A 24,456-nucleotide genomic window follows, 5' to 3' on the forward strand; every position below is an offset into this window, starting at 1 on the left:
GTCTGTAATGCAGTCAATTCTGCTGAGTCCATGGCTTCAGTTACCTGTTGTATCTGTGGACCCTTGGGCTGAGGCAGGATTAGCTCTACCTGTAGAGAGGAGCCCAGGAGGTTCCCACCATTGGCAGGCAGACCAGGACAAAGCAGAGACCAATCTGGTCCTTTGCCTACACCAGCCCATGTTCCCTTTGGGTTGAGCATTTGGGTGCCAGGGCTGGCAGACTTAAGTGAGGTCTCTGCTGATGGCAAAGAGTAGGTCGGATATTTGCTAGGGTTAGGCAGGCAGTGGTCAAGCATGTCAAAGGTCCAGGCAATGGTCAGAAGCCAGTGGTGGTCAGGTGTATCTGAGGTGCAGACAGTGGTCAGAAGCAGGCAGCGGCCAGTGGCATCCAAGGTCCATGCAGTGATCAAGCTGAACGTCCATCCGAGGGAGGAGATAAGGGACAGATAGGCAGGAAGGCAAGGCTAGGGGCAAGCTGACGAAGATCTTAAGGCATGCTAGAGACAAACTGGACAAAGAACTGAAGACAAGGCTGGAATGAAGAAGCAATATGCACTATAATGACATATCTGGACCTATTGCTGAGGCATTGGGCAGTCGTCCAGGCTAGCCTTATAAAGGGCAGACTTGGTGATGTCATCTAAGAGCGTCATGGCAGTTTTCCTACCATGGACACTTTAAATCTTGCAGTGTCAGCACACATGCGCTTTAAGGAAGCCATCAGCAGTCATGTCATGGAGGCAATCGGCAGCATCCTGCCATGAGTGTGCAGGCGGTGTTTTGCCACGATTTGGGATCAGCATGATCGGGCCGGCCCTGGAGATGAGAGCGATGGTCTGTGGAGGTAGCCCGCAGCCTGCCAATCATAACACTAATAATCTCTAGAATTCTATTTGCTTTCTTGGCTGCTGCTGCACACTGTACAGAAGATTTCAACATATTATCAACGATGATGCCTAGATTCTTTTCCTGAATGGTGACTTCTAATGTGGAACCTTGCATTGTGTAGTTATAATTTGGGCTACTCTTCCCTAATGTGCACTTCTCCACATTAAATTTTATTTGTCATTTGCATGCCCAGTCTCTCAGTTCTGCAAGGTCCTCTTGCAAATTCTCACAATCCTCTTGTGATGTAACAACTCTGAATAATTTTGTGTCATTGGCAAATTTGATCACCTCACTCGTTCCCATTTCTAGGTCATTTATAATTATATTAAAAAGCAGAGGTCCAGAACAGTTTTTCCATCTATTGCTCCATATCTCCTTTCAGTCTTAAAACACCAACTCTAGCCTTTCTCCTTTCTGTGATATATTGAAAAATATTTTGCCACCTCGCTTTACCTCATGTCCTATCCTCTCTTCCAGCTGAGATTTTGCTATCCTTCTCTTTTTCACATATTCTTCCCTGTATTCCTCTTTTTGAGTTTCTATGTATTTTTTTGAATGCTGTTCTCTTAGGGGGTAATTTTCAAAGGAGTTACACGCATAAATGTAACTACTATTGTAGCAATTTTCAAAAGCCATTTACTCTCGTAAAGTGCACATATGCGAATAAATCCTATGGACGATTCAATGGCATATATTGTAGCAATTTTCAAAAGCCCACTTACTCGAGTAAAGTGCATTTACATGCGTAAAACCCAGATTTACGCATGTAAATGCTTTTTAAAATCCGCCCCTATGCCTTTATTTTTTCAGCCACCTTCTTGGAGAACCCCATCAGTTTCCTATTCCATTTACTTTTATTTACTATTCTTACATAAAGATTTGTTGCTGTTATCATAGCTACTTTCACTTGGTCAACTATTGTACCACTTCAACCATCTTTTCCAAGTCTTCGAGTTCCTTTTCAAGGTACATTCCCATTTGTGAGAACCAGGTCCAGTGTTGTTTCTCCCTTCATGGGTTCCATCACCATTTGCCTAAGCAGAGTTCCTTGAAAGGCATCCACAATTTCTCTACTTCTTGCAGATTCTGCAGAAGGGATACCCTGATCCACATCAGGCAGATCAAAATCACCAACAAGCAACATTTCACCTTTTCTTCCCACGTTTCAGATGTCTTTGGCCTCTGGATTAGTTGGATTCCTGTAGACCACACCAGTGTAGACAGATGTGCCATCAACTCATTTTAATATAGCCCACATAGCTTCCCTACATACCCTATATTTGTAATGGATGGCTCTGCTGGGGACAAGGTGAGGTATGGTTTCTTGTCAGGGTCGTAATTGGAGGGGTAAGGTGTCTCGGAGTAGGACTGTAGACCAGGACCGGAAATGGAGCAGGAAATCAGGAAGCAGGGGACCAGAGACTGAATTGTGATACAGGACGGCTTTATAGGTTTGAATGTAGAAACAGGAATACGCCTGAAACACAGGAACAGGATACAATAGCAGGAAACACGGGCTCACGAAACTAGGCAATAACAAGACTAGGAAATCATGGTTGAAACAGGTAGCACTTCCACAGGGCAGATGCCAAGAGTGCTGTTGGACAAGCAAAGGTGTGTTAGGCTACAGCTCTTTATATACAGCTCTCTATTTGGGACACACCCAATGCCTGTCCAATCAGAAAGTTGCAGGGATGTGGCTGACCTTCCCAGGGAACAAGACAAATATACTAAGGTGACTAAGCAAGCCAGTAGCCTCCATAGCCTAATGGCTAGTTCATGTCCTAGCATACCGACGATCACAGGTTCAATCCCTGTTAACCCTGACAATACTTTACGTGCTTAGATGTTGTTCTTGACACAGAGAACTACTTCTCTCCATTTTCTCTTATTTCTATCCTTCCCTAATAGGTTATAGACCAGTCTGTCTGTATCCCAATCATGGGGCAAACTGAACCATGTTTCTGTAATAGTAATAATATCTGAGTCTCCCTCTACCATTAGGACCTGCAGATCTGAAACCTTATTACCCAGATTATGAGCATTTGTGCTCTTTGCTTTCCATCTATTCCGTCTTGGCTTGCTGCGTTCCTTGGCTTCCTTTTTGGCCCTTTTTCTTAGGCGTAGACTATTGAACTGATTAATTTTGTTAATTTCTACACCCACTTCCTGTATTTGTATTTGGGAGTGACATTCCAAGTCCATTGTCTTCCTTCTGTCTCCCCATTCTCTAGTTTAAACGCCTGATGACATGTGCCCTGAATTTCTCACTTAGAAATCTTTTTCCTGCCACAGACAGATGAGAGCCATCTTTACCATATAGCCTTTTACTGTTCCATACACGGACCCAGCCCCCTATACTGTATATCTAAAACCTTCTTTACGCCGTGCTTTGAGCTACATGTTAAAGTTATTTGTATGGTTTAGTCTTTTCGTTCTCTTTCAGTGATCAAGTAACACTTCTGAACTGGCAAAGGTCTTCTCCATGTGCCCAAGCTCCTTCCCCAGAATCAGGATATCGCTTTGTTCTGCTTGCAAGGTCATTTGTCCCCAGATGGATGATGACATCGATTTTACATTCCTTACTTTCTTCTTTGATTGCGCTGACAATCTGGTTTGTGTTATTGCCAGCTGAGGATCCTGGAAGGCAGATAACTATTGTGTCCCCCTCAAAATGAGTCCCCACGTTAATACCTTTGATGACAAAAGGCTCCCAGCAGGAGTTTCCTGTTTTGATGTCTGCTATTATTTTATTTAGTAGTATTTTGGAGTTTGGGTGCACACTGGGGGGTGACTTTTTTTTTATTTTTGATACCAGTTCAGTTTCCAAGTCTGTAGTATTTTCAGTTTCCAATGCAAAAAAGGAATTTTGAATGGGTATTGGGGGCATCTTTGTGTAAAAAATACAAATAAGCATTACTCAATTTGATTTAAATAAAGTTTTTGCAGTTATTTTTGTAATGATTTTTGGAGTGTTTGTTTGTTTTTTTTAACAGTCCAGTCATGATTACATTTTGAACCACTATTCCTTATGAGTACCTTAAAGGATGAGTGCTTGTATGATCTGGCCATTTTTCACTAATTTTCATTTTGATTTGTTAATTCAGGTCTTTACTGTAATGCTTTGATTTATTTTTTTCCTAATGTGTATTAGGTGACCCTTATTTTTATTTTTTGCATTGTTTTTTTGAGTTCCTTTTTTCAGTGGTCCTGCCTTTTGTTTCTACCTTATGGGTGTCTTTATGTCACAGGTCTTAGCCTACCAGAGCCCACAGTGACCAGTTTATTTCTTGGTTTTTGAATCCTCTAATGGAGTCGGGAACTTGCTGAATATTCTGTGGGTGAGGATATTCTAATGGTAACTAATTCCACTTTGACCACCTTAATTGTAGCAAATTTTTCTTTGAGTCAATTCCTTTTCCATTAAAGAGCGCTTCAAACAGACGGGCTGATACAGTACATTTGGATGCACGTTTTCGACGTGCTAGCTTTACCCCTTATTCAGTAAGGGGTAAAAGCGCGCCGAAAACGCGCGTCCAACCCCCCCCCCCCCCCCGAAACTAATAGCGCCCGCAACATGCAAATGCATGTTGATGACCCTATTAGTTATTCCTGCGCGATTCAGAAAGTAAAATGTGCAGCCAAGCCGCACATTTTACTTTCAGAAATTAGCACCTACCCAAAGGTAGGCGTTAATGTCTGCCGGCACCGGGAAAGTGTACAGAAAAGCAGTAAAAACTGCTTTTCTGTGCACCCTCCGACTTAATATCATGGCGATATTAAGTCGGAGGTCCCAAAAGTTAAAAATAGTTAAAAATTAAAAAAAAAATTTTTAAATGGGCCTGCGGCTCGCGGGTTGAAAACCGGACGCTCAATTTTGCTGGCGTCCGGTTTCCGAACCCATGGCTGTCAGTGGGTTTGAGAACCAAAGCCGGCAAAATTGAGCGTTGGCTGTCAAACTTGCTGACAGCCGCTGCTCCTGTCCAAAAAGAGGCGCTAGGGACGCGCTAGTGTCCCTAGCGCCCCTTTTTACCATGGGCCCTAATTTAAATAGATTAATTTACTGAATCGTGCGCACAGGAGAGCGGGCGCTCGCCCGCGATTTTTATTGTATCGGCCTGAGATTGGGTAAGCTCTGAGCATTCAGATGGTCCGAGTTGTTATTAGTGATGTGCCTCAGGCATCAGTCCTTGAACCGGTTCTTTTCAACATTTTTGTCCGTGACATTGTGGAAGGATTGTCGGGAAAGATTTGTCTTTTTGCCGATGATACAAAAATGTACAACAGGGTAGATAGCTAGGAAGATGTGGCAAATATGAGGAGGGATCTAGTGCAGTGCTTCTCAACCCAATCCTTGGGGGGCCATCTAGCCAGGCAGGTTTACAGGATGCAAGACAGAAGCCTATCCAACATAGCAGAGTAGCAACCAAGGAGAGTAGATTGGTAACAGGGATTCTTTATTGGTGGATAGTATACAATTGCAGATAAAAAGCCCAGTGTAATAAAAGCCCAATTCTGACCGAGTTTCGCTCATACGAGCTGCTTCAGGGTCTATAACAAGTATAAACATACATATTAAAAACATTTATATAAAAACCATATACATGACATTTATAGCAGCCACATATAAGAATAAATAATAATAAATAAAATATAAAATCAAAAACGTATATAAAAATCAAACTTAAATATAACAAAACATGCAACAGGTTAGATAGCCAGGAAGATGTGGCAGTAATGAGGAGGGATCTAGTATAGTGCTTCTCAACCCAATCCTTGGGGGCCATCTAGCGAGGCAGGTGTATAGGATATCCACAATGAATATGCATGAGATAGATTTGCATGTACCTTTATATACAAATCCATCTCATGCATATTCATTGTGGATATCCTAAAACCTGACTGGCTAGCTGTGCCCTGAGGACTGGGTTGAGAAGCACTGACCTGGCGAAGCTCGAGGAATGGCCTAGGGCAGGATTGGCCTCAAAGCCACAAATAGGCCAGGTTTTCAGGATATCCACAATTAATATGCATGAGATGGATTTGTATGCACTGCCTCCATTGTCTGCAAATCTATCTCATGCACATTTATTGTGGATAACCTGAAAACCTGGCCTGTTTGTAGCTCTCAAGGACTGGAACTGGCCACCCCTTGTCTAGGTTCTGGCAGCTAAGATTTAATGTTAAAAAATACAGTTATGCATTTAGGTTGCAAAAACCCAAGAGAGAGATACAGTATTGGGGTGAAATTCCTGTTCAGCATAAAAGAAGAGTGGGATCCGGGTGTGATTGTACCTGATGATCTTAAGGTAGCCAAACAGATGGATAAAGCGATGGTAAAAGCCAGCTGCATAGGGAGAGACATGGTCAGCAGAAAAAGGGAGGTGATATTGCCCCTGTGTAGGTCCCTGGTGAGACCTCACTTGGAAATCTGTGTACAATTCTGGAGACTGCACGTTCAGAAGGATATAAACCAGTTGGAGTTGGTCCAGAAGGTGGATATTAAATGGTCAGTGGTCTTCATTCTAAAACATATGGGGGCAGACTTAAAATTCTAAACATGAATACCCTAGAGGAAAGGCAAGATATAAAAGATATGATAGAGACATTTCAATACCTCCAAGGTTTCCATGCACAGGAGGCGGGCCTCTTGCAAAGGATTAAGGAGACTCTAGAACAAGGGGTCATGGGATGAGGGTGAAAGGGGGCAGACTCGGGAGTAATCTTGGAAAATATTTCTTTACAGAGAGGGTGGTGAATGCATGGAACAATCTCCCTGTGGAGGTGCTGGAGACATAAATTATATCTGAATTCAGGAAAGCATGGGATAAAAACAAGGGATTTCTGAGAAACTGGTGGGAATTGTAAAGCTAATTTAGTTGGGCGGATGGGCAGACTAGATAGGCCATATGTTTTTTTTCTGCTGATACGTTTCTGTGTCATCTTGTCTGCCTCATAAATGTGGTTTTTGCAGGTCTTCAAGAAATATTTATAAATCTGACATAAGCATAACATGTTTCCAACTGTTTGGGTATTTTAGTGTAGATGATCAAGGAGAAGGAGAATAGAGATCTTCCACTCTGAAAAATCTGAGTGATTGGTGTAGTCAAAAGGTTTCAATATTCAAGTTCAGGCTTCACTTTCACTGGATAAAAAATGAATGTCTTGAAAGAAATATTCATCTGAGACTGTTGCGCATGCCGTCCGCGGCAGTTGCGTCAACCCCCACCTCGGCCCAAGGGTCCACCTCCGACACAACAGAGACAAAGTGAATGCTATAGAATTGTGATGGGTAGTTTGTAACCTAACCTGAAATTACAAACTGATTTATGAGATTGGATTTCTAAAATGTGGAATGCTACAGTCTTTTGGACAAGGATAGTATTCTTTGTTCTAAAATAACCGAGACCCAGATGAATGCGAGCTAATAGAAAGATGAAGGACATAAACTAGAGCAGTTTACTTTTATTTATGGTTTTTTTATTTATATTTTTTTTCAACAAATTATTCCAAAAAATTCCTTGTACAGGAAATACTGATATTAGTGATAACTACAAAATTACAATGTCATAAAGGAAAACACCCATGAATGTTCATAGGCAGCAAAATACAAAGTCTGAGCAGGGCCACCTCTAGGTGAAATGATACCCTGTTCAAAAACTGAAATTAGATCTTGCCCTATGCTCCCCCACCAAAAAAGAAATGCATACAAGTAGCTCCAATGGCTCTGTCACAGTTCCCCTTCTTTTGACTGCATCAGTTCCGGCGCAGTATTTCCTTCTCTCTGCACATCGCCCCCTAGGCCTCACAGATAGGACCAGCCTGTGACGGACCCTTACAGATAAGGTAAGTGGGGGCTGGGGAGGTTCCTGGCCTTGCCATTTTGGGGATGGGTGAGATGGGGTTCAGGGGGACCTGGGGAGGCCCCTTTTTATTTATTTTTCAGGGTTTTGTTTTTTTTTTTTGGGGGGGGGAGTATTGTTTATTTTGTTTCTACAAACTGCAGAAATAATATAAACATTAAACAAAACAAAACCCAGGACTGGGAGGAGTAAACCCCAAAATGAAAAAAAAAAAAGCCAAACAAATTGTTTTTCCCTGCACATCCCTGGTATCCAACGCGAAACATTATTGCATGAATCGGCATCAAGACTTTCTATTTTATCCTTGACTGAATAGGAAGCCAATGAAGAGCGTGGAGGACAGGTGTAATATGATCTCTGAGACTCAAACCAGTAAGGATACGTGCAGTTGCATTTTGCACAATTTGCAATACTCTGCTTTTGCTGGGAACCTGATATATATAGGGAGTTGCAGTATTGCAGCTCAGTGAGTGCTACTGCTGAAGTACTGTGGATCTAACAGTCGTTTTAATCCATGTAGTAGCCAAAGTTTGAAAAAAGAAGCCTTAACCACTGATTTCAGTTGGGCGCATAGGGATAAATCATCACACTCAAGGATGATGCTCAAGTTTTTAACCTGTGTTGCAATGGGTATTACTTAGCCCTCAAGGCTGAAAACACAGGGGTTATAATTTGATGGGAATCTGTTTAGAATGATAACCTCTTGTTTTTTCCACATCAAGGGCAAGTTTGTTATGAAGCCACTAGCACTTGACTGAACACAAACAGATGGATACCAGGTCAAACATTGAGGCCCAGGTAGATGTCATGGGCACAAAGAACTGTATGTCATCTCATTATAATCTGTAGCTTACTTTCAGACCTGACAGCAACCTACAGAAAATGAAAAATGCTGGATTATGAATTTATTTTTTTTTTACATGAGTTGAGTATCATCTTGTAAATCAGGATTGTTTTCACATTTCAAGACCACATCATTCCATTCTCCAGCATTCTGAAGAAGTGACCCATGCAATTTCGAATGTTCATATAAAACAAACACTTTTGGATAATTCTTAATTTAAGACAACAAGAGCTATTACAGCCTTCTAGTTTTTTCCAGGACCAGAACAGCTACTAGAATTCTACATCTTGTAAGTCCAAAACAGCAGGGCTGGTGCAAGGGTATTGGGCACCCTAGACAACCCTTGCGCTGCCCCCCCCCCCCCCCCCCCAGTCGCGCCCCCTCCCCCGGTCGTGCCCCCCCCCCCCCCCCACCTGTTTCGGCGCTGACTGTGTGCTTCTCAGGGCCAGCTGCTTGCGGCCCTGAGAAGCACACCATCTCTATTTCTCTTTGCCACGAGCAGGATAGGCCCCACTTGCGGCACCACGTGGCTGCTATTTGGCGCCCCCTACGGCTTGGCCCTAGTAGTTGTATATTGCTGAATCATGTATTTATGCCATAAAAAACTGATGATGTCATTTTTTTCACAATCAAACATTGAGTAATATACTTCCAGAAAATTATCTTTATTGGGAGAGTGACTCAACAGAAAAGATACTTGATTAGAGCCAGTCTTCCTGCAATCCTTCTTCTGGTATGACCCTAGAAACAGCATGAATGGTATGAGGCTGGAACAATTTAGCCGTACTATTTACTTTTCTCTGATAAATGCTTACTGAACTGTTCTTACCAAGCAGTTAGTGTGTACATAATGTTTATAGTTTGCAAGAGGACAAGAAAAAGATGGTTTTATGTCTTAGTATATGCTCATTCTGTTTATTATATTATGTTCTGTTTAACTTCATTATTGCTGAAGGTCTGAGCCATGGAAACGATGAGGACTGGTTTTACACTTACTGCTTGCTTCCTGTTTAGTAATGTCTCTAGTTTTGAGAGTTTAGGATCTTAATGGTGAATGTGGTGACATTTGTTCCTGGACATGCGATGCGATGTTTCAGTGTCTCATTTATACCAAGATTCCTTTGCTAGTTAGCGTTATCATGCATCCAGAGTACAGTAGATAAACAGCATAAGAGTACCCAGAAGGAAAGTGGGTTTTTTTGCAAGGAGGGAGAGGGATTGGTTATTCAGGAGTCAAAGAGTCATGGCTAGTGCTTGTTCTCTCCATCGTTAGACCCTGTGCAGCTTGGGATACCATTTATTGCATCGACATTATACTTTATCTATAGATACATTTGTATGCAGCCACTCAAGGCCCCATAGAGTCCTTCTTCAGGTATAACCAATGTGGCTCCTGGAACTCTACACTAGGGGTGTGCATTCGTTTCCTATGTATTTGTAATCCGCAACGTATAGGGCCATATTCGTTGTATTCATGGGGAAGCAAAATGTATCGCGATTCCCCACGAATACAAGAAATCTTCACCAAATTATTTGTCCGTCTATAGGAGCCAATTTAAACAAACCCCCCCACCCTCCTGACCCCCCCAAGACTTACCAAAACTCCCTGGTGGTCCAGTGGGGGGTCCGGGAGCCATCTTCTGCACTCACACCCTCCGCTGCCAGTATTCAAAATGGCGCCGATAGCCTTTGACCTACTATGTCACAGAGGCTACCGGTGCCATTGGTCAGCCCCTGTCACATCGGCGCCATTTTGAATACTGGCAGCCGATAGCCTTTGCCCTCACTATGTCACAGGGGCCGACGGTCGACCCCTGTGACATAGTGAGTGCAAAGGCTATTGGTGCCATTTTGAATACTGGCAGCTGACGTCCCGAGTGCAGGAGGTCGCTCCCGGACCCCCACTGGACCACCAGGGACTTTTGGCAAGTCTTGGGGGGGTCAGGAGGGTGGGGGGTTGTACTTAATTCAATTTTAGCCGTGAAACGAATAAGAATTAATGCATGTACGTATCGGGGGCCCCCCTTGCCGAATGCAAAGAATCTGCCCCCCGACGAATACGAATCCCGAATGCAACATATGGCATCCCTCTGCACATCCCTACTCTACACAATCTCCATCTCCAAAATGATTTACTTTAGTCACTGATATCCTGAATACACTTTAAGGGAGAAATTTTCAATAGGACACCTAACGGCATGGGTACTTTTGTACCCACATAAGTTTTAACAAGTGTTCAAAGACAAACTTCCCGAGTAGTTTTCCTTTGAAAATTTGCTTAAACTTACATAAATACAAATGGACTTATCCATATTGCACTGGCCATTTCTTGTGGATGGACCGGGAGCTTGAAAAAATGTGAGTGTATTTGAAAATGTTACATTTATGGGGCGGACTTTAAGAGCCCTGCTCGCCTAAATCCGCCCAAATCCGGGCGGATTTAGGCGAGCAGGGCCCTGCGCGCCGGTGAGCCTATTTTACATAGGCTCACCGGAGCGCGCAGACCCCGGGACTCGCGTAAGTCCCGGGGTTCTCCGAGGGGGGTGTGTCGGGGGCTTGTCGGGGGGCGGGCCCGGTCGTCGCGGCGTTTAGGGGGCGTGTCGGCAGCGTTTTGGGGGCGGGTCCGGGGGCGTGGTTATGGCCCGGGGCGGTCCGGGGGCGTGGCGGCGCCCTCCGTACCCACCCCCAGGTCGCGTCCCGGCGCGCTAGCGGCCCGCTGGCGCGCGGGGATTTACGTCTCCCTCCGGGAGGCGTAAATCCCCCGACAAAGGTAAGGGGGGGGGTTTAGACAGGGCCGGGGGGGTGGGTTAGGTAGAGGAAGGGAGGGGAAGGTGAGGGGAGGGCATTAGAGGATTCCCTCCGAGGCCGCTCCGATTTCGGAGCGGCCTTGGAGGGAACGGGGGTAGGCTGCGCGGCTCGGCGCGCGCCGGCTATACGTAATTGATAGCCTTGCGCGCGCCGATCCAGGATTTTAGCGGATGCGTGCGGCTCCGCGCGTATCTACTAAAATCCCGCGTACTTTTGTTTGCGCCTGGAGCGCCAACAAAAGTACGCCAAAGCGCCTTGTTTGAAAATCTACCCCTATATGTATAACCCCTTCCCCCCACCATCAGGACCTTACCTTGCCTCCAGAAATGCCAATTTTTGAAGCATCTAAATATATCCAGCAGCTTTCTTTTTAGCATATTCATGGTAGCCCATAAGGCTGCTCGGTTTATTATAATACATGGTAGGTGACGTGTATATATCATTACAATTTGTGCAGGTTTTGCCATGTAGAATTGATGTGTAATTGTCTACTGTCTGCCTGGTGTTAGCTGCATGGGAAGAGCAGGTCGAGCATCCGTTTTATGCTCACTTTCTCTTGCAGAATGACAGGGTGACAGCATCAGAATAAAAATACAATGATCTGGTTTAGAAAAGGTTTTCCCCAGAGGCCCAAAATACGAGGGAAAGAACTCTTTAGAAATCAAACTCTAGCTTTACAATACACCAACTGTCTCATTTGTTAAGCAGCAGTGCTACAAGCCACCCCATTCCCCCACAAAAATAAATAAATTAATTGATTGATTTGGCTAGAGCAGTCATTGAGATTCCTCTTTTCTCTGCTGATTTCGGGCTGAGAAGATATTAGTGTTTAAAATTTCTGAAAGCTCCTGCAAAACATTACTTGGCCGCTGTCACCCTAATGAAGCTGATAAATAAGCTGGCTGCTGCCATGTTGAATCCCATCTTCGCATAGCATGGAGGCGGTGCCTGCAGCTCTGTCTCACGCATATTCACTGGGAATCCTGAAAACCAGACTGGCTTAGCCCACAGCATTGAAATGCTCCTTTAAGTACCTGACTTAAGAAACCAGAACCATAAGGTGCTATTGATCTGGAGATTTGCTAAAAGCACTGATTGTATGATCTTGTTCTGCGTGGTTTATGGAATTGGGAGACTAGTTTCTGTGCATGCAGTAGAGTTTTGCAAACATTAGCAAGTTACAATGAAACTGTATCTAGTGCCGTTGCCTAAAGCAAGCTGCAAGCTGCACTGTTTCTCAAGGATTAGTATTCTTAGCTTAATTGTCAAATCCCAGTATTCTAAGAAATTCCGTTTTGTAGAATTGCCTCATGTACACATTGCTAAATAAACACTATGCTGATTTTATGTTAAGAAGATAATCTTGTCGTTTGTTAATTCTCTCTTTTCTCTCACTTTCTGGGCATCTGCTACTCTTCCTTCAGAGCTGCTGTTTTATTCAGTTTGTTGACGCAAATCCCCCCCCCCCCCCCGATATCCAAGTGCGTAGCTTGACACAGCCCTTTGTGCAGCAAAAAGAAAATTTCCTAAATAGCACCATTTTCATTTGTTTCAGGACCGCCTCTTCTTCGTCATGGAGTATGTAAATGGGGGAGATCTAATGTTTCAGATCCAGCGCTCACGCAAATTTGATGAACCTCGGTCCCGATTCTATGCAGCAGAGGTCACATCAGCCCTTATGTTTCTCCACCAGCATGGCGTCATCTACAGGTACTTTCTGAACAAGGGCTGGGGGGGGGGGGGGAGGAGAGAAATCTTGGGCCTTAAGGATAAATTTGGCTTAAATCCTCCAAGTCTCTTAGCAACTAGATTTAGATTAGTTGTTTGTTCTCAATTTGCTTACATAGAACTTTGTTGGCTGTTTATCCTTCAGAATGTTAACATGTGAATAGTCGCTGCCACGGTCACCAGCCTTGTGTGCCAGTTTGGTATTATAGCACAAATAAAGCTTTTTGAGATTTGCCTGGCACATGGTGACCCAGAGGTGACCCCGCAGATCAGCGCAGTTTCTTCACTTCCCTCTCTCTCTCTCTCTCTCTCTCTGTCTGTCCCTGGCTTAGTTTTCCTCTCCTTTCAAACTCCCTTGCCACTTCCTGAGTTTGTTTGTCCTTGGTTGTCTCCAGTCTGATACAATCAGAGGACGTAGTTGAGAGGCTTGAGTTTGTGCCCTCTGCTCCCCACTGCTAGGGAGAAATCTGAGTCACAGGCTGGGAATCTGTTCCCCTCTCCCTTTCTCCCCCCCCCCCCCAAAAAAAATTTTTTATGGAGCTTATTACGACTCTTGTAAGATTTCAGGTGCATTTCTGTAGTACTGAAATTCATTCAGGATTCTCATGCCTTTGGCAGTAGCATCACTTGTTACCACAAGGAAAGGAAGAAAAATACGTGTGTTTGTTAGAATAATTTGCCTGATTCATGAAAAAAACATGACTGTACGTTTAAAATACAGCTGTAATGAAATGCTGACTTAATAAGTATGCTAAAAATGAATTTAAAAAACTTTAAAATGAATGATAATCTTAAAAATTGTATAAGGGTTTAGCTGGAGTCATTTACCTGTTACGCTCGCTGCCCGCAGCAGCCCCGCGGTATGGTCCTCTCACCTCTCTGAACAAGCTTTAGGCTCCAGCTCCTCATCGCTGGCGGCAATGGACCGCCAGTCTCAAACTCGGACTCCCGCCAGCACCTCTAGCCCTGCTCCGCTTCCTGGAACTTCCAGCCAGGATTCCTCCACTCCTCGGGCCTCTCCGCGGGCCTCGCGGAGAGACGCCGCTGGCAGCACCATGCCCCTCCCTAGACAGATGCTGACGTCAGATCCTTCAGCACATAAATACTCAGGCCGCGCTCCTCAGCGTCGCCTTTGCAACAGGTCTCCTTGGTCTCCTGTTCCTGGTTTCCGAGTGCTCGTTGCTGCAGTACTTGTTAGTTCGTGTTCCTGATTCTCCAAGTTCCCGGTTCCTGGTTCCTGTTCCGCTGTTCGTCTCGTCTTGTGTTTGATTGACTTCCTGGATTTGACCACTGCTTCACTTGACTTCGCCTATCTGCCTTCTCCAAGCCTGACCACTACCTCGCCTGACTTCGCCTACCTGCCTTCTCCAAGCCTGACCTCTGCTACGCCTGACCATGCCTGCCTTCTCCAAGCCTGACCTCTGCTACGCCTGACCACACCTGCCTTCTCCGTGCCTTGACCATTGCTACTTCCGACCATGCCTGCCTTCTCCATGCATTAATGATTGCTATGTCCGACCATGCCTGCCTTCTCCGTGCCTTGACCATTGCTACGTCTGACCCGCCTGCCTTCTTCGTGCCTTGACCATTGCTTCATCTGACCAAACTTGTTTTCTCCGTTCCTTGAACTTTGCTACGTACGACTTTGCCTCAGACTCTCTTGGGTCCACAGTTTCACGTTGCTTGCTACACCTTCCAAGTGCCGCCCGCTTCTACTCAAGTTTGACAGGGACGCCTCTGTCCCTATCCTCTGAACACGGACTAATAAGGCTTCGGCCTTCCTTTGCTCAGGCACCTTCAGTATCCTCCTGTTGCCTGGTGCTTGGGTTTCCATTCCGCATCCTGTCCTGGATAGGATCACGCCACCTGCTGGCTGCTGTCTCTGGGCTGAACCAGCTACTATTGATACCCAACCTCGAGGCCCGCCTAAGTCCTGCCGGCCCCAGCATCCAAAGGCTCAACTCTAGAGGAACGTGGGCTGCTATAGGTGAAGCTCTAGTGGCCTCCAGCTTCAGCCCACGCCGCCCGCTGATGATGGGGACCCGTAGGCCCTGGGACTGAAGTAAGTTGCGCGCGCCAGCTGACTGCCGGCATGCGATCCCCAGCACAGCGACAAATGGCCGCTTTGCTGGGAGCCTCTGACCCCGCCCCGCCACCTCCCTGCCCCTTTTTGCAAACCCCGGGACTTACATGTGTCCCGGGGCATTACACGCATCGCTGGGCCTTTTGAAAATAGGCCCGGCACGCGTAACCCTTTGAAAATCCGGCCCTAAAGCTCTATCTGAGTGAAAATACAATTTAATTATTTAGGGGTCCATGGAAGGACCTGAGTTTATGGCAGGATGCTGCCACTGGCTTTCTTTTTATCTTTTGTCCATGGCATGCATCAGTACACAATATAATATGTCAGGTTATGCAGTATTTGATGGTATATTGCATTAGCTTCATTCATTTTTGCTTGAGGGAAATTGAAGTGGCAGTGCTGCACGATATGTAAGTAAACGTACATGACAGGGTATTGTATTTTATGCTACCTTGTGTTGAATTTGTTGTCCCTTAAGCTGAAGTAGCATTGGTGCATTCTGCAGGGAGGTGCCCTGCAGGTCCCCACTATCAGCAGGCAGGCCTGGATGAGGCAGAGGCTCCGTTAGAGCTTTTCCTTTACCAGCCCACGTTCCCCTTGCTTGAGCCTTTGGGTGCCCAGGACCAGCAGGTTTTAAGTGTGGGGCCTCTGCAGATGAAGGAGAGATCTGTTGAGGTCGCTGGGTGGGAATGGACGTAGATCAGATGAGTCTGGTAGCAGGCAGTGGCCAGTGGCAGGCAGCGGTCAGAAGTATCCAGGGACAGGCAATGGACAGTGGCAGGAGTAAATCGGAGATATCCTGGAACAGGCAGTGCTCAGTGGCAGTTGGACGTATCCAGGGACAAGCAGTGGTCAGTGGCATGCTGCAATCAAGAGAATCCAGAAGTCAGGCCAAGGTTAACACCGGGTATCCATCCGAAGAGAGGGAGGGATGGAGAGGCAGGGCAGGAGGATGAGGAGAAGAACAGGCAGGAAGTGAGGAGACATAGATAACTGAAGAACAGAAGACAAAGACGCTGAATCTGAAGAACTGAAGACAAAGATGCTGAACCTGAAGACACGGACAAGGACCACAGGAACTGAAGCCGAAGACAAGGACCACAGGAACTGAAGATGAAGAACTCGGAGCAACTTGCACTACTAATAGTAGAGAGAACAGTTGCTGAGGGAAAGAAGAGGCAAACAGGAGGGCCTTTTATAGCTTAGCAGAGTGAAGTCATCAAGGGACACCACCGGGCCTTTATCACTGCAAGCCCTTTAAAGAGCATGACGGGCACGTGTGCGCCTTAGGACAACCTGGGCAATCGCTGACAGCATCCTGCCACGAAGAACATTGGCAGTATCCTGCTGCATCGAAGCGCAGTATCTTGCCTCTCTGGAGAGTGAGAGAGCCTGGCGGCATTAGGGAATGGTATGTGAGGCCTGGCCCGAGGGGTAAGAGTGGTGGTTCGCAGAAAAAGCTCGCAGGCCACCAAACACAACACCTTGTGGTGAGAAATACTGTATAATAAATCTGAGAACTTCACACAGCATTCTGGGAGAAATGATGTCTCCTGATAGGCAGCACCCTGCCTACCTATACAATGATACAAATAATTTTAAAAGATACATTTCAACATTTAAGTTGTCCTTTTAGATAATTCTGTAAGCTTATACAGCATATAAATATGTTCTTACCATGCTTTCTTTTGCTCTTCCTAGATTCTGTAATCCCTATAAACTTCTTCATCTTTGGCCATCCCATAAACTGCATTACCTCCAAAATGTTTAAGTTTTGTCTTGTTATATGTATTTTAATTATGAGTGTATTATTATAAACCACTTTTTTTTTTCCACTGATTTTGTGGTAAATTTTAGAAATAAGACGATGGAGCTTTAGTTAAAGGCAAACATATCATAAAACTTCAAAGTAGATAAGCTTTGTTGCCCAGTCGACGACTTCTTCACAGAATAAGTGGCAGCTTAGCATGCTCTGCCCATCTGGTTTACTTGTATGTGAGATTTTTTAAGAGTAAAAACTAGCTGGGTAATAAGCTTAAGACACATCCAACCTATGGGCTGATACAGAAAAACCCGCGGGAGAGCGGGCGAGCGCCCGCTATCCTGGGCGCGCGATTCAGAAAAAAAAATGCAAATGAGGGTCCGCGGTAAAAGGAGGTGCTAGGGACACTAGCACATCCCTAGTGCCTCCTTTTTGACAGAAGCGGCGGCTGTCAGCGGGTTTGACAGCCGACGCTCAATTTTAGCGGTGTCGGTTCTTGAACCCGCTGACAGCCATGGGTTCGGGAAACGGACGCCGGCATAATTGAGCGTCTGTTTCCCAACCCGCGGACTGCGGACAGATTTTTAATTTTTTTTTTATTTTTGGGGCCTCCGACTTAATATCGCTATTAATATTTGACCCATATTGTACTTTTTCTTCCCCAAAGTCTGGGTTTGATTATCCCTGTGTTGCTCTTTAATAAGAATGATTTTGACAAAAAAAAAAAAAAGTCGGAGGGTGTACAGAAAAGCATTTTTTTCTGCTTTTCTGTACACTTTCCCGGTGCCAGCCAAAATTAACGCCTGCCAAAGGCAGGCGTTAATTTCTGAGAATAAAATGTGCAGCTTGGCTGCACATTTTACTTTCTGAATCACGCGGGGAATAATTAATAGGGCCATCAACATGCATTTGCAAGTTGCGGGCGCTATTAGTTTCGGGGGGGCTGGCAGCGCGTTTTCGTCGTGCTATTACCCCTTACTGTATAAGGGGTAAAAATAGCACGTCGAAAATGCGAGGCCAAACGCGGGCTAACAGTGCGCTCAGCGCACTTTATTGTATCGGCCCGTGTGTGCTTTATTACTTAAAAGACAGTTGGGCCACTTATCCAAGGTTTTCTTCCTTTCTGGACCTGGTAGGAGAAGTTCAAGCCCTTTTTCTGTATCTCAGCCATGTTCATAAGAAAACAATGATCCAATTTGTTGTTAGACATGGAGGGCAACGTTAAAACATGCGTGAGCATGTTCATATACACAGGTATATGAACGTGCGCACGCATGCATTCGTATTTTATATCGTGCTTGCAGATGTACACACACTATATAAAATACACATAAGTCTACCCAACAACATGTTCACATATCAAAAAATACTCAACATGTATTTTAAATGTATCCACATAAAAGTTGACTTATCCAGCTAAGTGGTGATAAATATCTGGCTAAGCAGCGCTGTGGCAACTTACCTCTCTAAGTAGAACTGTTAAGAAAGAAAAGCACTACTTAGCCAGTTAAGTAAGACAGATGGATAATTAGCGTTTGAAGACTTATCTGGCTGTCTTACTTAACTGGCTAAGTAGTGCTTTTCTTTCGTAACAGCTCTACTTAAATATGCAAATTGCATTTCCTCGTGTAAATGATAAAAATTAGGAGCACATATACATAGGCACAGCAGATGTCCGCCGTATTTCTGCTATGTAGTACTTTTTAAGAGTTACCAGAATAAGCTATATAAGTAAAAAATTATCCGGAAATGTGGCGGACATCTGCTGTGCACATGTATATGTGCTCCTAATTTTTATCATTTACACGAGGAAATGCAATTCGCGTATTTTCCTTAGCAGTTGTCGGCTTATACGCACGTAAATCATCCAATTTTATAACATGCTGTGGGAACGAGCGGTGATTCCCACAGGCCTGGAGACAAACTAGACTGACTCCAGCCTTCTTAAAACAGTAACTCTTTATTATAACTTCACACATACACAACCATAGACTGTCTTTTCCTCAGACGGTGTTCATTCTTTACTTACAATGTGTTGCTTCATCTCAGCTCCAGGTTTGGACAGTGTTAGGCACAGGAGCTGCCACCTTCCCGGAGACCTCATGCCTGGTCTGGTTAGCCCCACCTGGATCCCAGCTCTTATTCCCCACTCTCTGGCTACACTTTCTGAGCCCCACCTGCCCTGCAGAATCCTGCCCATACAGCATACTCCTTAAGGCATTTAAGGTGGACCAAAAGTCTAGCCTGGTCCTGCAAAGGTAAATAGGGGAACACTAGGGGCAGTGCCTCACATACCCCTCCCTTCAGCTTGGACCTGTAGGGCCAAGCATCCTTACTCTCTCCTGGATCCCATCCAGGAGAGTCCCCTTCTCTTAGGGTTACCCTTGACTGCATCATTTGCGCAGTGCACATCCCCAGTCCTTTAATTAAGTCCTTTGCTGTCTCTGGGTTAGAAGTCCATCCCGATGGAGCTATAAGGACTGACTGGGGAACCACCAGTGCTGGCTTCTCTATCATCAGCTGTGCCTGCTTCTTGGTTTCTGGTAGAGAGCTCTTCCTTGGATCCTCTGTATCCTCCGTTCCTGGAGTCTCCACCATGCCATCATCTGGGCTCTCCATGGACTCTTCCGTCAGGTTCTCTGCAGAGCCTCCCTCTGGGCTATCCATGGTTTCCACCTCCGTACACGCTGGCGACTTGCCCACGCCGGTCGCTGGCTCTTCCACAGCCTCACTCACTGGGGTCTCTGCAGCACCACCCTCTGGGCTCGCCATGGTATCTCTCACTTTCCTTTCCATGCCCTCTCTCTCTGGGCATCTCACAGGAGGTGTTTTGAGGCTTCCGGTAGTGTTTGGGCACCCTACGGGGTTTTCATCCAGACCACCTGTAGCACCAACTTCCAACTTCTTGATATTGCCTCCTCCTGGGCAATCTGTGTTGCTCTCCTCGGGGCTTTCTGTGATTCCTCTCTCAGGGTTCTTCACAGCCCCCCTTCTCTGAGCTTCTCACAGGAGGTGTTCCTGGACTCCCGGTAGTGTTTGGGTACCTTACAGAGTCTTCACCAGGACCCTCTGTTGCGCCAATCTCCCGCCTTGCTTCCAGCAGGCTAGGAGTTTCTCTCACTAGCCTAGCATTCTCTCTAGCAATTTGCTTCTGGTCCTCCTCCCACTGGGTCATCTATGCTGAAATGTTTTTTGTAGTTAAGTGACCAGCTGCTGCCATTCTGTAGTGCCCCCTCCTGGGTCTTCTTCGTCACCACTTGTTGACAAGGCTGCAAGGCCCCACTCCACATAGAAGTTGACGATGGCCCTGGTCTGCTGACTACTTGCCAGGCTTTCTTGTAATCTTTTATCTCCCTCTTGGAGACTCTGGATCAAGGGCTCTGACCTGCTCTCTGACTGCTGCATTCTGGTGTTGCCATACCCTGGCTACTCTTTTCTAGGTTTTCTTTCTGACTGCACACCTAGTACTGCAGAGTAGCTTTCTTCCTTCTACAGTCTTCCCCCACACACAGCACTTTCAGCCAACTCTGGCAGCTTCCCAGGGCCATGCCCTGCTCAGCACAGCCTTGCTACACCGTTGTTCTTTCACTTTTCTTTTTAAGGCAAAAAAATTAAAAAAAAAAAGCCTGCTTGACCAGCAATAAATTGCTCACTATTAAATCCCAGTCTATCTCCCAGCAGGGCTTCTCCCTTTAGCCAGTTCAACCCTAAGACTTCGTGGCTGTCCCTGCAACCAGGCCCACACACAGTTTCCTGTCTACCTGAAACTTTAAACTTCAGTGCAGCCAGGGCCGGTGGAAGGGTATTAGGTGCCCCTAGGCTAACCTTCTGCCTTCCGCCCATCCCCCCTCCCACCCATTCCAGGCCCCGGCTCCAGCCCCAGCCTCATTCATTCAGACAGGCCGTCCTCTCTTACACACACTTAGGTTCCTTGTCTCATTCATACATGCACCCTTACACAGGCTCCCTCCCTCTCTCATACTAACACCATTGCACTCTCATACACACATAATCCCTCTCATTCACACACATACACACAAACAGAGGCGCTGCTCGTGGCCCTCTGAGACTCTGCTTCTCTTGGCCGCGAGCAGGATGGGCACTTCTTGCGGCTCACCGAGTGTCTGCTTTTCTTGGCCCCAAGCAAGATGGCACTGCTCGCGGCCCAGCAAGCCTCTGCTCTTCTCGGTCACGAGCGGGATAGGCTCCGCTTGCAGCCCGCCGAATCCCTACTCCTCTCAGCCGTGAGTAGGATGGGCTCCGCTCGCAGCCCTACATGGCTGCTCTTTGCTGCCCCCTAATGGCTGGTGCCCTAGGTGACCAACTAGTTCACCTATTGGGATGCGCCGGCCCTGAGTGCAACTTCTGCCACACCCTTTCACAAACCATCATGCACTCCTGCACTTCCTGTGCTCTGGACTTAGTTTTAGAGCCACAGGCCACCTGGGTTCTGTACAGTGTTTAGAACCACAGGTCCTCTTCACAACCCTCTGCACACAGACACTTTCTTGGAGGTTGGTATTTTTCAGTCCCAAGCTGGTCTAGAAGTCTCTCTTTTCTTCTTCTGGAGTGAGAACTGGTTAAAAGTTAGCAAACATATAGTAAGGCTAAATAGTCAGTTTTCTCAATAGAGAAAGGCGAATAGTGACATTTCCCAGGGATCTGTGCTGAAACTGCCTAGAGATGGGAACAACAAGTGAGGTGATCAAATTTGCTGATAATACAAAATTAGTCAAAGATGTTAAATCACAAGAGGATTGTGAGAAATTGCAGGAGGACCCTGCACAGGTAAATAGGGGAACACTAGGGGCGCTGCCTCACACATGCGCATGTGAAAGAAATGATCAGTTTTACCAATTAGTCCACCAGTTTGCCCAGTCAATCTGTAGGTCATCAAGGACCCCCTGGTTCTGTAGCCTGAATCCCCCCCAGTCTATTCAGACCCCCTCACCCTTTCAGTATTTGGTTATAAAGAGTTTTATTCTGACTTACACCGGATAATTAGCAGGTGTAAATATGCACAGATAACAGCCGTATGCCTGCCTTTTTTGCTGGTTACAAAATAGCAACTTATGCGTTTAAATGTTGGTCCTGCCCTGAAATGCCCCTGAACCGTCTCATTTTTACAGGAGCACATTTTTTCGTGTACCAGTATTTGTGCATCTTGTGTGAGGTTTATAAAATAGCTCTTCTGTGAATACGCGCTATTTGCATGTACATCTCTTTTTAAAATTCACCTTTTACTGCCCAGCCACGTAGCCCTTCTCACCTTATATAGGAAAATTGCAGCAAGTTGAACTGCAGAATCCGTTGCGCGAGAGCTTAACCTTGCTTGGATTATTTCACCTTTTGCTTTAATTGTTTTCCTCGGTTCATCTTGCTAGGTTAGATATAACCTGAAAAAGAGCTATTTCAGTGGAGGTGCCATCAATCTGGAACGACTTATCAAATTATTTCTGACAAATTTCAAATACCAAGGAATTCAAGAAAACTCTAAAAACTTAAAGACAGATTTTAAATACTCACTGCGCATAAAAATCGGGGGTTACATGTGCGGCCGGGTCTTGTGCGCGCTGAGTGGATTTTAGAAGAGGCCCGGCAACGCATGTAACCCCCGTTAAGCTCACAAGAGCCAGGCCTCTGTGAAGGGGTGGTCCAGGGTGGGCGGAGCGGAGTGGTCTGGGACAGCACCATTCCTCGCTGTCCTGGAGCTGTCAAACCGGCTGTCAGCCGGTTTGACAGCCGACGCTCAATTTTGCCGGTGTCGGTTCTCAAACCCGCTGACAGCCATGGGTTCGGAAAACGGACGCCGGCATAATTGAGCGTCTGTCTTCCGATCTGCGGGCCAATTTTTAATTTTTTTTTTTTAATTTTTACTTTTTTTTTTTTACTTTTGAGGCATCCGACTTACTATCACCATGATATTAAGACGGAGGGTGCACAGAAAAGCAGTTTTATATGGGCTTTCAAGGTGGTATTTTTAAACAATGTACATGCCTTATGCAAACATTTAAAATTGGCAACTGTCCCTTTTATATTCTAACTAATTTCCTCATTGTATTGTAGTCTTTCTTTTTAAGTTCTATTCTTCTGCAAAATTTACTTAATGCTCTTCCTCCAGTGCTTGTCAGATTTGATTGCATTATGATTGCTATTCCTAAGTAGCTTCACCACAGTAACCCTTTACACCAGGTCATGTGTTCCCCTGAGGACTAGATCTAAAGAAGCTCCCCCTCTTTTCAGTTATAGGATCAGCCACTCCGTGTCTCAGTCATTTGTGGCAGCTAGAAACTTAAACTCTCTAGCATTTCCTAATGAGGATGTGAGGGAATATACGGGAAACTCCCTCAAGCTATTTTAAGTTACTGGCCATGGAGACCTAGCTGGATGTTCCTTAAGGATTAGCCCCGCAAGGGATTCTGGGCCCAGGGAGAATCCCTTCGGCCTAACATAAGGTGGCAGGACCCAGAAGGGTTAGAGAGGCACCAGGAAGCAGGCAGGAACCAGAAATATGCTAAGACCTGCTATGTGTGATACCCTGTATTTGTAAGATACCTGAACTTTAAGATGAGCTATCTAATTTGTTTGCCTTGCAAGCTACACTTAAGAAACAGCCAGAGTCTGTCTGTCTTTTTCCTCTGGCTGTTTCCAAGCCGCTACTGCAAGAGTTACCACAGAGACATTCAGGCCGATACAATAAAGCCATGTGGAAAATGGGTGCTTAGTGTTGAGTGCCCGCTTTCCTAATGCATGTCCAGCCACCTCTCCTGGGCGCACATAGAATATTTAAATGAGGGGTCGTGCTGAGGATAAATGTGCACTTGTAGGAGGGAGGAGTAGCCAAGAGGTTAGAGCAGTGAGCTATGAGCTAAGAGACCAGGGTTCAGGTCCTGCTGTTGCTCTTTGTGACCTTGGGCAAGTCACTTTATCCTCCATTGCCTCAGGTACAAAATTAGATTGTAAGTTCTCTGGGGATAGGGAAATGCCTACAGTACCTGAATGTAATCCACTTTGAAGTGCTGCAAAAAGCAGAATTTAAATAAATAAAATAGTGCCTCCTTGACATGGATGCCCAGCAGAGGTGGCTGTCAGCAAGTTAGGAAAACAGACGCTCAGTTTTATGAGCATCTGTTTTCCTAACCTGTGCACAGCCATGGGTTAGGAAAATGGACGCTCGTTAATTGAGCGTCCTTTTTCCTAAACTGACCGTGGCACACTTTTTTTTTTTTTAAACCTTTTGTTCCTCTGACTTAATATTGCCACAATATTAAGTCAGAGGATGTACAGAATAGCAGTTCATGTGATGAGCGCTATTAGTTTCGTGGGGGGTTGGACCCGCATTTTGGATGCACTAATCCTCTTATAGCATAAGGAGTTGTGGATGCACATCCAAAACCTGCATCCAACTGTGGGTTAAACAGAGCGTTCAGCTGAGCATGCTGTATTGTATCAGCCTGATTGACCCAATCAATACTGGACC

At 45.6% G+C, this 24,456-nt stretch overlaps 1 protein-coding gene and 1 long non-coding RNA gene across 3 annotated transcripts in view; one reads left to right on the top strand and one right to left on the bottom strand.

Annotated features, from left to right (window-relative positions):
• Nucleotides 1-24,456, top strand: part of PRKCE (protein kinase C epsilon) — a 1,012,677-nt gene that overhangs the window by 808,898 nt on the left and 179,323 nt on the right. The window contains 1 exon segment of the mRNA XM_029593349.1: nt 12,959-13,113. Within this exon segment, the coding sequence (XP_029449209.1) occupies nt 12,959-13,113 (155 nt within the window).
• The window catches only part of LOC115086901, a 66,654-nt gene that overhangs the window by 34,336 nt on the left and 7,862 nt on the right, over nt 1-24,456 (bottom strand). For both annotated transcript variants that reach the window (XR_003855363.1, XR_003855362.1), the window contains one exon: nt 22,246-22,372. This is a non-coding gene — a long non-coding RNA (uncharacterized LOC115086901). The remainder of the gene's footprint in view (nt 1-22,245; nt 22,373-24,456) is intronic.

Source organism: Rhinatrema bivittatum, chromosome 3, assembly GCF_901001135.1.
Source record: "Rhinatrema bivittatum chromosome 3, aRhiBiv1.1, whole genome shotgun sequence".
NCBI classification, from domain to species: domain Eukaryota; kingdom Metazoa; phylum Chordata; class Amphibia; order Gymnophiona; family Rhinatrematidae; genus Rhinatrema; species Rhinatrema bivittatum.